At 36.8% G+C, this 13631-nt stretch overlaps 3 protein-coding genes across 3 annotated transcripts in view; all 3 read right to left on the bottom strand.

The window, feature by feature from the left end:
* LOC107656399 (probable polypeptide N-acetylgalactosaminyltransferase 8) overlaps positions 1–2548 on the bottom strand; it is a 6813-nt gene extending 4265 nt beyond the window's left edge. The window contains 1 exon segment of the mRNA XM_016444257.1: positions 2356–2548. Within this exon segment, the coding sequence (XP_016299743.1) occupies positions 2356–2548 (193 nt within the window).
* Positions 2549–4841: 2293 nt separating this feature from the next.
* Positions 4842–6656, bottom strand: LOC107656230 (probable polypeptide N-acetylgalactosaminyltransferase 8). Its single transcript, XM_016443991.1, has 4 exons — positions 6527–6656; positions 5402–5606; positions 5163–5329; positions 4842–5068 (listed from the first exon to the last, which is right to left on the bottom strand). The coding sequence occupies exons 1-4, from the start codon at positions 6654–6656 to the stop codon at positions 4842–4844; spliced, it is 729 nt and encodes a 242-aa protein (XP_016299477.1).
* A 2607-nt stretch (positions 6657–9263) lies between these two features.
* On the bottom strand, positions 9264–11924 carry LOC107656413 (RAD51-associated protein 1-like). Its single transcript, XM_016444275.1, has 10 exons — positions 11651–11924; positions 11375–11418; positions 11148–11289; positions 10892–10992; positions 10720–10797; positions 10493–10564; positions 10186–10323; positions 9883–10050; positions 9670–9807; positions 9264–9562 (listed from the first exon to the last, which is right to left on the bottom strand). Exons 1-10 carry the CDS (start codon positions 11665–11667, stop codon positions 9435–9437), a joined length of 1026 nt encoding a protein of 341 aa, XP_016299761.1. The 5' UTR covers positions 11668–11924; the 3' UTR covers positions 9264–9434.
* Positions 11925–13631: the final 1707 nt, after the last annotated feature.

Below are 13631 nucleotides of genomic sequence, written 5' to 3'. Positions count from 1 at the left end.
GGAACAATATGCCTCTGAGACGAGGGTTGGATGGGATTTTTTGAGAGAAACAAACCATTTGTGCTGTGGTCGTCCACCAGTATGATCTCTTTGAGCAGGTGGGCTGGAGTTCTGTTGATGATGCTGCAAATGGCTCTTTGAATGACAGACAGAGCCTCATCCAGATAAATCAGCACCACGCTGAGGGTGGGCAGATTGTGGGGGTATTCGCGGCCAATGCATCTACAGAAATGGATGAATGCATCAAGATGGATGTTGAATTTTTAGTGTTTCCATAAACCGCTGAAACTCACCTGTGGTCCCGAGTGTCCAGCAGCTCCCGGTCACTTGCCGTTGATAAATTTGATGTAATGTCGTGTTAATTCCTCTTTGCTAGCTAATACATTAGCGTTGCCGAGCTGGTTAATCTTCAAATAATAAGATACGACAATAAATCATAAACTTTCAAAAGTTTTTTTAAGGAATAAAGAAGCTTGAAAGGCTTACCTGTTCTTTTTCGTGACTCTTCTTTGAGTGAGCTCAGCTCAGCTCTATGGTCACTGAGGAAGGCATTATAACCGTATTTCTGAAAGAGATCCTCAGCCTTCCTCTGGTCATCCTCAGAAAGTTCAACAGTCCATTGCTTGAAGAGGTATGAGTTTGGGAACAACTTCTTTGCTGGTTTCTTCTCATTTTTCTCTGTGAGGCTGTTCTCTTCTGCAATTTTTGTTTTAATTTTAGTTCACTAAAATTGGTTAGAATCTTTAACTCTGGTATAAATATATATAGGTATGTTGCAAACAATTTATTTTAGCTACATTTAAATAAAAAATGTTGAAAATTAGTCAACTAAATTTATGTAAATGTAGCTAAAATAAATTGATTGCAACCACTTTCCTTCAAAAAATGTAGTAAATTCAATGAATATTTTCCCCTCAGTGAAATATAGTAAATATATATAAATATAAATAGTAAATATATTTACTATTGTTTATGTATTTATTTGAGTAGCTTTTAATTAGTTATAATAACCTATAGCCCTATACGCTATACAAACATATTTTCTCCAAAAACATTATTTAAAAGAAAAATTTAGTTCACTAAAATTGGTTAGAATCTTTAACTCTGGTATACCAGCAAAGACATTCACAAATTTCTGTTGGTGTATCTATTTAAAAATTGGTTGTCTATAATCACTTTAAATTACATTGATATAAACCCATAATGTTGCTTCAAAATGGTGCTAAATAATATTGTGATATTAATATTTATTATTATAAATAATATTGTGCATGTACATGAAAACTGTGCACTGACTCAAAAAAAGTTGCACTCAGTACTTTTGAAAAAATATTTTTAAAGAGGTTTTAAAGCCCAGTCAAATTAGCAGCGTTTCCTCATGGGGGCAGACAGTTGAAAAACTACTCACTTTATCTTAGTAATCCTCCTGCTATCTGGCCGTTTATTAAAAATCACTGACTGCGAATAGAGTGTTCAACAACTGCATCAAGTTATGACATTTTTAAAATTACAATAAGAAAACTTAAAAAGGTCAAAAGGCCTTATATATACAGTATCTCACAGAAGTGAGTACACCCCTCACATTTTTGTAAATATTTTATTATATCTTTTCATGTGACAACACTGAAGAAATGACACTTTGCTACAATGTAAAGTAGTGAGTGTACAGCTTGTATAACAGTGTAAATTTGCTGTCCCCTCAAAATAACTCAACACAGCCATTAATGTCTAAACCGCTGGCCACAAAAGTGAGTACACCCCTAAGTGAAAATGTCCAAATTGGGCCCAAATAATATTAATGCAGAGTGAGTGAACTTCAGTTTTTGGCCATGCAATACAGACAGTGTTTACTCAAAAATGTGACTACAAATATACTACGACTTCAGGTTATTTAATAATGTACTTTGAAAGTATACTTTCAATGCATTGTTACAATGATCATTTTCAGCACACAGTTAAAAAATATTCATAAAATATATTTAAGTAAAGTGCAAATAAATATACTTATAAAAAACAAACAGAACATTCAAGTATATTTTTGTAAAATATATTTTTAGAAAATATACTAAATTACAATTGTTTTAAAGTGTGTTAAAAGTTGTATTGTGAAAATAGACAAAAGCATGATGCTAATATACTTTTTATATAAAGATAGCATATTTACAAAAATGTGAGGGGTGTACTCACTTCTGTGAGATACTGTATATATAAATGCATTTATTTCTTCTGTGGAACACAAAAGAACCTATTTTGTAAGTAGGGTCAATTTTGATTTCATGCCACCTTTAAATGCTTAGAGAGTGACGTAAAAACACCAGCTAAACAGAAAGAACTAAACAGATACTAGTAACTCACCCACGGCTATTAAATGAGCCTCCAGTTTGTCCAGCTTGTTGAGCAGAAGTGCGCTGTGTAACGAGAAGTTCTGCTGGACTTGGTGGAGCTGCTTCTCTTGAGTTTGGATTTCCCACTTAACAGAGCTCATATAGAGAAACACCACAGCGACAGACAAGACTGGAAACAAACTCTTCACACAGCTTATTCTCATGATGATCAGAACAGCAAAGATCACAGTTCTGAAAGATTTTTAAAGATTTTCTAGATGTTTTCCTTCTTCAGGTATCAGTTATTCTGCGAGGCTGTCACTGGTCCATGTTTTATGGTTACAATTTTGTGACTGATTTATGCTGTCTGATGTTTATCACTTTATCTCTATGATTCATGCTAGACTGGGAGACACCACAGCGACAGACAAGACTGGAAACAAACTCTTCACACAGCTTATTCTCATGATGATCAGAACAGCAAAGATCACAGTTCTGAAAGATTTTTAAAGATTTTCTAGATGTTTTCCTTCTTCAGGTATCAGTTATTCTGCGAGGCTGTCACTGGTCCATGTTTTATGGTTACAATTTTGTGACTCTGATTTATGCTGTCTGATGTTTATCACTTTATCTTTATGATTCATGCTAGACTGGGAGGGAGGAAACCAGGACATTGAATCCTGGTAGCGGTGGAAGAATTAAACATTAGGTACAGCTTTTCACTTTTAAAAATATCAATCATATCATTCATAATATCATTCAGTGAAAGGAACCAGGCAGACACCACAGTCCATCAACACTTATTGAACATAAAAAAAACAGGTCTGTAGATTTTCGACTGCAGGCTGAATTGAACTATACAAATTATAAATTAAAAATAAACTTGCTAAAATATCCAATTAATACAAAACTGTTAAAATGTAAACATTTAATTGTTACAATTGGTTTTAAATAATTGTAATTTTTGTCATGTAATGTTATTTATTAACTGAAATTTTATTTAGCCTTAATTTAATGATTACAGATGGCACTCATTATACCAATAATTACTGTATGTGATAAAAATGTAACACTATTGACAGTATTGTAACATTGTTAATTTATAAAGAAACACTCTGGTTCTGCAAAAAAATCCTGCTTCCTGCAGTTTACACAGGTCTTTTTTTTTTACTAAAAAAGACCCAAGTAAAATTTGCCAAACCAGGAAAAGTCAAACATACTTTACAATGCAAAACGGCAATGCAGATCATAAATCTAATGATGACCCAAAAAAAAAAAAAAAACGAACATTTCAAACCTAGGTCTCTTCCGAACCTGACAGAATCAATACCTCAAGACTTCTAGAACTGGCCTTGAAAATCCAGATTTTGAGGTCCCAGTCCAGATGCATCTGGTCACTGAGGAAGGCATTATAACCGTATTTCTGAAAGAGATCCTCAGCCTTCCTCTGGTCATCCTCAGAAAATTCCACAGTCCATTACTTTAAGAAATTTGAGTTTGGGAACCTTTGAGCAGGTGGGCTGGAGTTCTGTTGATGATGCTGCAAATGGCTCTTTGAATGACAGACAGAGCCTCATCCAGATAAATCAGCACCACGCTGAGGGTGGGCAGATTGTGGGGGTATTCACGGCCAATGCATCTACAGAAATGGATGAATGCATCAAGATGGATGTTGAATTTTTAGAGTGTTTCCAAAAACCGCTGGAACTCACCTGTGGTCTCGAGTGTCCAGCAGCTCCCGGTCCAGAGGCAACTGGTCACTGAGGAAGGCATTATAACCGTATTTCTGAAAGAGATCCTCAGCCTTCCTCTGGTCATCCTCAGAAAGTTCAACAGTCCATTCCTTGAAGAAATCTGAGTTTGGGAACAACTTCTTTGCTGGCTTCTCATGTATCACTTTGGGGCTTCTCTCTTTTGCAAGAATTTGTGTTCATCAAGTATTTAAAATCTAAAACAACACTGAAGCAAAACTTACATTAGTAACTCACCCACTGCTTTTAAATGAGCCTCCAGTTTGTCCAGCTTGTTGAGCAGAAGTGCGCTGTGTAACGAGAAGTTCTGCTGGACTTGGTGGAGCTGCTTCTCGAGTTTGAATTTCCCTCCTCATCAAACTCATATAGACAGCGACAGACAAGACTGGCATTTTCTGTTTTCCCTTATTCTGTCATTGGTCCTGTCACGCTTGTAACAGTTGTGTGAAAGTATAGCTTAGGTGATGCTTAGGCACTCTGGCAAAAGGTTTGCATGCAACGACTTCAGTATTGATTAAATTTCTTTATTAAATGTAACATACGTGCAAGCAGAGGCTCCGCCCTAAAAGAGAGAGAGTACTTGAGAAACATTTCATCCACCTTCATACGACACTCTATTTTTTCCTGTACACCCTAATTTAAAAAATGAGATCTCATAATCTAAATTGTCACCATGCTATCTAAATAATACTAAAGCAACACTACTTCACACAAGCAATGCAATATTGCTTTAAGATAGAGAATTCCATCTAGGTGAGCAAATATTTCATTTATTGCCAAATACTGAAGTTAGCTGAGCAGTTTCACACCATTTGACATGGACCTCAATGTGGGCATCCAAAATGGCAACCACATCCCCAGTGGCAGCCTTCCACCCTGAGATTCTGGCCTGGGAAAGTCCTTTCTGCTCTGAATGGGTCACCAACTTTACCAGGCCTGGGTGCTTCTCATTGATGGAAGTGATATAAACATGCAGCTGTGTTTTCAGATCTTCTGTGGAACAGGTATATCCAGAATTAATAACTCATTTTGTGAACAATATGCCTCTGAGACAAGGGTTGGATGGCATTTTTTGAGAGAAACAAACCATTTGTGCTGTGGTCGTCCACCAGTATGATCTCTTTGAGCAGGTGGGCTGGAGTTCTGTTGATGATGCTGCAAATGGCTCTTTGAATGACAGACAGAGCCTCATCCAAATAAATCAGCACCACGCTGAGGGTGGGCAGATAGTGGGGGTATTCACGGCCAATGCATCTACAGAAATAGATGAATGCATCAAGACAGATGTTGAATTTCATAGCGTTTCGATAAACCGCTGAAACTCACCTGTGGTCTCGAGTGTCCGGCAGCTCCCGGTCCAGAGGCAACTGGTCACTGAGGAAGGCATTATAACCGTATTCCTGAAAGAGATCCTCAGCCTTCCTCTGGTCATCCTCAGAAAGTTCAACAGTCCATTGCTTGAAAAGGTATGAGTTTGGCAACAGCTTCTTTAGTGACTTCTTATCATTTCTCAATTTAAGGTTTTTTTCTTCTGCAAGAATGTTTCATTTTAAATATCGTCTAAAAAAATCGCTTCAAATTACATTAATACAAACCCACCAAAATGATTAAAATAATATTGTACATGTACATGTTAAACTAAAGGTGCACTCAGTCATTTTTTTTTTTTTTTCATATTTTTGATTGTACTTGTCAAGTCATATCACTAGCCTAGTAACATTAGTAAAATTTCCAAGGAGTGAGTTGGCAAACAGGTTGAGATCACATGACCAACTTGCTTTATCTTCATAGTCCTACTGCTTTTGGCTGTTTTTATAAATTAATAATGGCTGACTATGAATAAAACATTCAACATTTGTATCGCTGACTGAAGACATCTACTTTCGTGTGATTATTCATATCACAGATAGAACAAGTTATTTACTTCCTTTGTGGAACACAAAAGAGAATATTCTGAAGAATATTCTTCTCTTAAAAATAAAGGCTCCAAAAGAAGGTTTTGACAGCAATGCCATAGAAGACCCATTTTAGATTAAGAATCTTTAAGTGAACAGTTATTAAAATATTTTTTTTCTTAGTGCAAAGAATTGTAATAATTTTTACATTTCAATAATCTGAAGAAACTTTTTCCACTATAAAGACTCTTCTATGCAATGAAAAGATACCATGACGGTTAAAGGTTTGCAAACATTGATACCAATAAAGAACCTTTATTTTTAAGATTGTTGGTAACCTAACAGTTTTAGTTTCTATTTACTTCAATAGTATGGACCCAAAAATTGTCTACATTTTTTCAAAATATCTTCTTTTATGTTTCACAGAAAAAAAGTCAAGGTGAGCGAATGAACTGTAAAAAAATAAATAGGGTCAATTATGATTTCAAGCCAACATTAAAGATTGCTAAGAAACATCAAATTCGATTACTAAAAAGATTTAACATTAATAACTCACCCACGGCTATTAAATGAGCTTCCAGTTTGTCCAGCTTGTTGAGAAGAAGTGCGCTGTGCAACGAGAAGTTCTGCTGGACTTGGTGGAGCTGCTTCTCTTGAGTTTGGATTTCCCACTTGACAGAGCTCATATAGAGAAACACCACAGCGACAGACAAGACTGGAAACAAACTCTTCACACAGCTTATTCTCATGATGATCAGAACAGCAAAGATCACAGACCGAGTTGTTTTCTTGATGTTTTCCGTCTTCAGGTGTCAGTTACTCTCTGAGGCTGGCACTGGTTTACATTGTTCGGGTTCAAGCTTTTGTGAAACTAATGTTTGCTGACTGTTTGACACTAATGTTGGTCACATTAATCATAACAAAACAGAGGGAGAAAACCAGGACATTGAATCCTGGTAGAGTTAAACACTGGGTACCTGAAATGTTATTTAGCCTCAATTTAATGGATGGCACATGTTATACCAATAATAAATGTATGTAATAAAAATTTATTTTTTAAATTGAAAACGACCCAAATAAAGTTCACTAAACTATGAAAAGTCAAATATACTTTACAGTGCAAAATTACAATGCACACTGTATTTATCAATGAGACTGTTCACAAAAAGTTTTGTGGTTTTGAGTATTTTACAATATGCGGCACTGAAAACCTTCATTAAACAGACTTGGCACACAGTATTACACATCAAGTTAATTTATGAAGGAACACTGCTTCTGCAAACAAGACCTACAAGTTACACAGGCTATTTAACAAACTATAAGTTTAACTATAAGTTACTCCGAAAACGAAGTGGTGATGAACTGGTTTTCAGTTTTATTTGCATATTGCTTTCACAATAAATATTGTTCAAAAGAAGCTCTACAAAAATAAAGGTCCACCCCATATAACTGTGGCCAGGAAAAGCTTCTCTTGTTCTCCTCTCCTCCACACATGGCTCTTTTTAACCACTAGAGGGAGGCATCGCTTGAGCATTAACTGAGGGAATACAACACATTTATTACAGGAAAGGAATACAACACATAACTTATAGTGGGAAGTCGTGGCCTAATGGTTAGAGAGTCGGCCTCGTAACCCAAAGTTCGAGTGCGGGTTCGAGTCTCGTACCGGCAGGGATTGTAGGTGGGGGGAGTGAATGTACAGCGCTCTCTTCCACCTCCAATACCACGACTGAGCTGCCCTTGAGCAAGGCACCGAGCCCCCAACTGCTCCCCGGGCGCCGCAGCAAAAATGGCTGCCCACTGCTCCGGGTGTGTGTTCACGGTGTGTGTGTGTGCACTTTGGATGGGATAAATGCAGAGCACTAATTCCGAGTATGGGTCACCAGTACATGTCACGTCACTTCATTAACAAATATAAGATGTTTTCACTACCTAAATGCAAAGAGGTTCATATTTGCATTTAGGTGCGGCACTGAAAACCTTCATTAAACAGACTTGGCACACAGTATTACACATCAAGTTAATTTATGAAGGAACACTGCTTCTGCAAACAAGACCTACAAGTTACACAGGCTATTTAACAAACTATAAGTTTAACTATAAGTTACTCCGAAAACGAAGTGGTGATGAACTGGTTTTCAGTTTTATTTGCATATTGCTTTCACAATAAATATTGTTCAAAAGAAGCTCTACAAAAATAAAGGTCCACCCCATATAACTGTGGCCAGGAAAAGCTTCTCTTGTTCTCCTCTCCTCCACACATGGCTCTTTTTAACCACTAGAGGGAGGCATCGCTTGAGCATTAACTGAGGGAATACAACACATTTATTACAGGAAAGGAATACAACACATAACTTATAGTGGGAAGTCGTGGCCTAATGGTTAGAGAGTCGGCCTCGTAACCCAAAGTTCGAGTGCGGGTTCGAGTCTCGTACCGGCAGGGATTGTAGGTGGGGGGAGTGAATGTACAGCGCTCTCTTCCACCTCCAATACCACGACTGAGCTGCCCTTGAGCAAGGCACCGAGCCCCCAACTGCTCCCCGGGCGCCGCAGCAAAAATGGCTGCCCACTGCTCCGGGTGTGTGTTCACGGTGTGTGTGTGTGCACTTTGGATGGGATAAATGCAGAGCACTAATTCCGAGTATGGGTCACCATACTTGGCCACATGTCACGTCACTTCATTAACAAATATAAGATGTTTTCACTACCTAAATGCAAAGAGGTTCATATTTCATATTTCATTAGATTACAAAAACATCTTTGCTTAACCCTCATGTTGTGTCCTGGTTATTTGTGTTCAGGATTTTCTTTTTCCCAAAAATGCTAGTTAATGTTATTGCATTAGACTAAAACTTACAGACTTCACTGCTCTCAGAGTGTAACAACTTCCCAAATTTTTTCTTTGGTGTTCCCAATTTGAGTTTATACATTTCTTGTTATGCTATATTATTACCAAATATTGGATTCAATCTTGTTTCCTTTCAATTTGCACAGATTTTGTATTTATTTTTGGAACTGATTGATCACAGGCCTGATCTGAGCTTATGCATCTCAGTTTTATCATAATATAGCATAATGAGAGATTTACAGGCAGTTTTTTATGCAACAATGAAATGTGATGCAGAATATTTGGAAAAACTCATTTTAGCATATTATCAAAAAATATTTATCATTTATCAATTTATTTATCAAAAAGTGCATATTTACAAAGCTAAAACACACCATTAAAAAGACATTAAAAATATTTAAAGCAAAACAAAAGTTATTTCTTCCCTATATTACTGTAAGCGAGGGATGAAAGGTCTTAAATTCTGGACAAATTTCAGAAATAAATATCCATTCTGAAAACAGACTTCTTACCATTTTTTTCCTACCATGAAAGCCAAGAGATGCCCCATGCACTACGAGTTACCAAATGCCGCTGTGAAGCTTTCGATTACATTGTTTCTTTAAAACAAGCTTGTTTAGTTCGCAGCAGCATTAGGGTGAAGGGGTTTGACTCGAGCCAGACGGGAAAGTCCTAAACGCAGCCCCTGTCCGGGAGACTTCACATGTGCATTCTGAGATGCACCAGGACTCCGACCAACCTGACCTGGAGTTAGAGTTAGAAAGAGTTTACAAGAGGACACTTTTGCTTTTTTGAGCTGTTCTGGACAAAAGTCACAAATGCACAGTGATGGTTTGAGCCTTTGGTCTCACCAGGGGGATTCCACTTAGGCAGTCTGGCCCCTGCAGGACTGGAGCAGACTGCAGGTTTAGAGAGAGGCGGAGTAGTGGGCGTCTTCTTCAGTCCAGACACAGGAGCAGCTGGACTCCGACAGATCGCTGGGATGGGAGCTGTCAGAGAAAGAGATGTTATAGCTGATATGATCTTTCACCAGACTGCAAAATTTAAAAACTGAAAAAAAGAACCTGAGCTTTTAGCTTTTGAGGCTTTTGTTGGCTTTTTGTCTTTTTTTTCTGTCTTGTTCTTCGCAGCCGGTGGTGCCTTTTGTTTCACCACCTTCTTTTTCTTTTTCACAGTGAATGTCTCGTCTTCACTCTCATCTTCTTCAGTGAAGTCTGCATCACTCTTTGAATCTGCAACAGGAACAACCTTAAACAAATGGCTACATTGTGTATCTGAAGTACGACATTTCACCATGTAAGTACTGAAAACATAAGCAGCAGAGTCTAGCTCCATAATAATTAACAGCGTGAAGGTCCTCAGATTACCTGGTGTGTTCTGAGGCTGGTAGTCCTCATCGTCTCTGCTGTCCTTCTTCTCCTTCAGTGGTTTTCTCTGCTCCTTTGAGGTTTCCTTCTGTTTAGAAACACTGGTAGGGGAGGTGTCTATACTGATCAGATTCAGCCCTGAAAACAGGACAGTAAAAAACACAGAGGTGCATATGCATAGAAAATTACAAATTGTAACAATCATAGAAGTCTTGTTTGTTTTTTTATATCAGCCTCATTGTATTCTCAAAAAGAGTTTTACATTTTCAAATTTGTTAAAATCTGACTAATAATAAACCTGCATTACCTAAACTTCTGCCATCAATGCTACAATTTGACAGCACTGGAGGAGAATCTGGAGCAGGCTGACCTTCGCCAACTGTACAAAATCAAGGGAGTTTTGTTTAGAGGTTTTTGCATGGAAATATGTCAAATAAAGCTCCATAAACATGTACTTAGAATCTGTACAAATAACCGAAGAAGATAGAATCAGGTTGTGGCCTTGTAAAAGACAAAACAATTATTCCTTATTACCTAAATGGCTGCCCTCAGCACTACAGTGAATTAGAACCGGTGGCGAACACTGAGGAGGCTGAGAACTTTCATTATCATCTGCAGAACACAGAGAGGCATAAAATAACAGTAAAATATAGCTCTGCACCAGAATGAACTTTATAATGCTTCATTATGCTAGTAGTACATTCACCTGTTTTGGTTGTAGGCTCCCCATCCCGTGTCCTGTCCAGCAATGATAACAATAGAGCCGTCTCTAAATCTCTTTCATAAAGTTTATCATCCACAGACGTCCTGAAACAACACATCAGTCACCCGTCAATGGTGCTATTACATATTTATATACTCAGTGGTCCATTACTGCTCTTCTGTGTGTTGATATTATAATTACACTCTGAATTTTATCTAATTAGTAATAAAAAGTGTTTTGATAGAAAAGTTTTTGTAACCTCTTCCGGCTTCCTGAGCTGGTGAGATCAACGACTTCATTTGGAGATGCACTTGTAGTTTTGTGGTTTCTCAAAGAATCAGGGTCTTTGATGGCTGTTCGAGCTTTTTTGGGAGGAGGTTTCACACATGCAAAATCTTCATCTGTCACAGAAATCGTGTAAACATAGGTCTAACTGGCTTTAGCTCTGAGCATTTTGAAGTAATATTATGAATGTAAATCTCTCACCATCATCGTCTTGTAAGACTGCGTAGTTGACAGCTTTTTTATCTCTGATGACAGGTAGAAAAAAAACAGATTGCATCAAACAAGTAACTGATATTCCAGTTTTCTGAACTCATGAAAATATCAGGACATTAAATGCCACAGACAAACAGCTATCATACAGATCCAACAACAAACACATATAGATATAGAAAGTGACACGACAACCATGATCTAAGGTATAGATTAACTTATTTTGTAATGAAGGTATGGACGTATTTGGAAAACATACATACACACCTGAATGGTCGGTCCATTCTTTATATCAAAAAGAGAAAATAAAATGTCACGTTATGCCCTGTGAATATACATTCAAATACCGACACTACCGCAGTATTTTAACAACCTTTTGTATCTACTGAACGTTATGTTGCAGAACAACCAGCAATCAAAATAATCGTAAATTTAAAAACATAATGGTCACTTAGAAAGTCTGCCTTTGTGTCAAAAGCTTTATATGCATGTTGTTTTGGTGCGAGCTGATGTACACTAACGCAACCCGCCCTGAAAACAAACGGCGGAAATCAATCTTTGAATTCACCAATTTGCAATTCATTAAAACATTTTCTATCGCTGTGTTTCCAGCTTTACATTAGGTAATGGATAAAATATAATTTATTTTTTCTAATTATTATATGGATGAAAAACCGAAACTTGTTCTACCTTGTACAAGCTTTTTGTGCATTTTGCAAAATATCTCGAATCTGCGGATATGGTTCTGCACTGGCTAAGCGTGGACGCGGGAATACGTCACATTAAATGCATTCATTTATAAATTAAAATGAACGTTATAATGTTTTGTTTTTAAGGTTTTATGTTGGTACACTGATGCCTATAGTTGTTAGTTATTTCTGTGAATTTTCTTAATATTTCTTGCTTTTCTAACAATTTACATTGTCTCTCAGTAAAGGAATGAAAGTCGTTTGGAAATACTTAGCAGAGTATTTTGGGGAAAAATGTTTATAAGCAGATTTATAAATGTTATAAGCAGACTAAGTCTGACTGTGACATAGGCTATAGGCCTGATATATATTTTTTGAGGTTTTGGGCTTTGCTTCCATAGAATGTCTTTTTTCAGACTAATGAAAATAAATCATCCAAAATTCACAATTTAATTGTTTGTTACATGTTATTTGCATTTGCATCTGAGCCAAAAATCCTGTCCTCACCTCTATATTCTGGATGTTTTTTACAGAGGGGTTTGTTCAGTTTTTACCTGAAGGCTTTTGAACCCGATTTTATCCTATTTATTAATTTTTTTCTTCTGGAAATGTGTGCACATTTAATAAGACAATGCATAATTTGCATGTTTAAAATAACTTCAGAAAACTTGTAATAAATCAACTGGGGATAGCTGATTAAAATGTTTACCTTATTCACCGGTGTCTTGCCTTAATTCAAGACATAATCCTCAAATCAACTAAGTCTAAATCTTCTTTTAGCATAAGCAGGTCATAGCGTAACTCAAAGGTTGGCTCCAAGCCCCTTCATCCAAAAATAGTCAAAGTGCAGCCTTTGACATTGGAAACAAAACGGAATGTGGAAAGGTTTATTCTTAGAGACTGATATCAGATTGATTCTAAGTGTTCCGTATTCACCTCTAATGATGGGAAAGTCAATGTTAAACCAAATTTCCAATGAGGAGTGCAGCAACCAACAAGCGATAAACAGATGATTTTGAATTAACTTACTTACTTTTTCCTACTGAAGACAAATAAGACACAAATAAATAGAAGAACATATTTTCTTTGATCAAGAAACAACATTTTATTTATTTAAAACGGGCCTATAACATTTCACTGCACATCTAACACTTAAAGCAGCCATATAAATACCATAAATAAAACATATGTAATTCATTAAATAAATAAATACTTTATTGGTTGACAATTGTTTTCCACAGGTGGTGTCCAGCACCAAAGACAAATTCATGATGATGTAAAAAACGGTTTTGTTTCTTCAGGTTTGGTGAGATGCAGATACAAAACAGCCTAAATAACCTGTAGATATCCACTTTTAAAACTATTAAAGGTTCTTTATTGGCACTGATGGTTCCAAGAAGTTTCATGGACGAACAAAAGGTTCTTTATAGTAGAGCAGGGGTGCCCAACCCTGTTCCTGGAGATCTACCTTCCTGCAGAGTTCAGCTCCAACCCTGATCAAACACAACTGAACCAACTAATTAGGATCTGAAGGAGCACTTGATAATTACAGACAGGTG

The sequence above is a fragment of the Sinocyclocheilus anshuiensis genome, unplaced genomic scaffold (assembly GCF_001515605.1).
Source record: "Sinocyclocheilus anshuiensis isolate Anshui unplaced genomic scaffold, SAMN03320099.WGS_v1.1 scaffold183, whole genome shotgun sequence".
In the NCBI taxonomy this organism is placed as follows: Eukaryota; Metazoa; Chordata; class Actinopteri; order Cypriniformes; family Cyprinidae; genus Sinocyclocheilus; species Sinocyclocheilus anshuiensis.
This window is presented reverse-complemented; position numbering and strand designations above follow the sequence as displayed.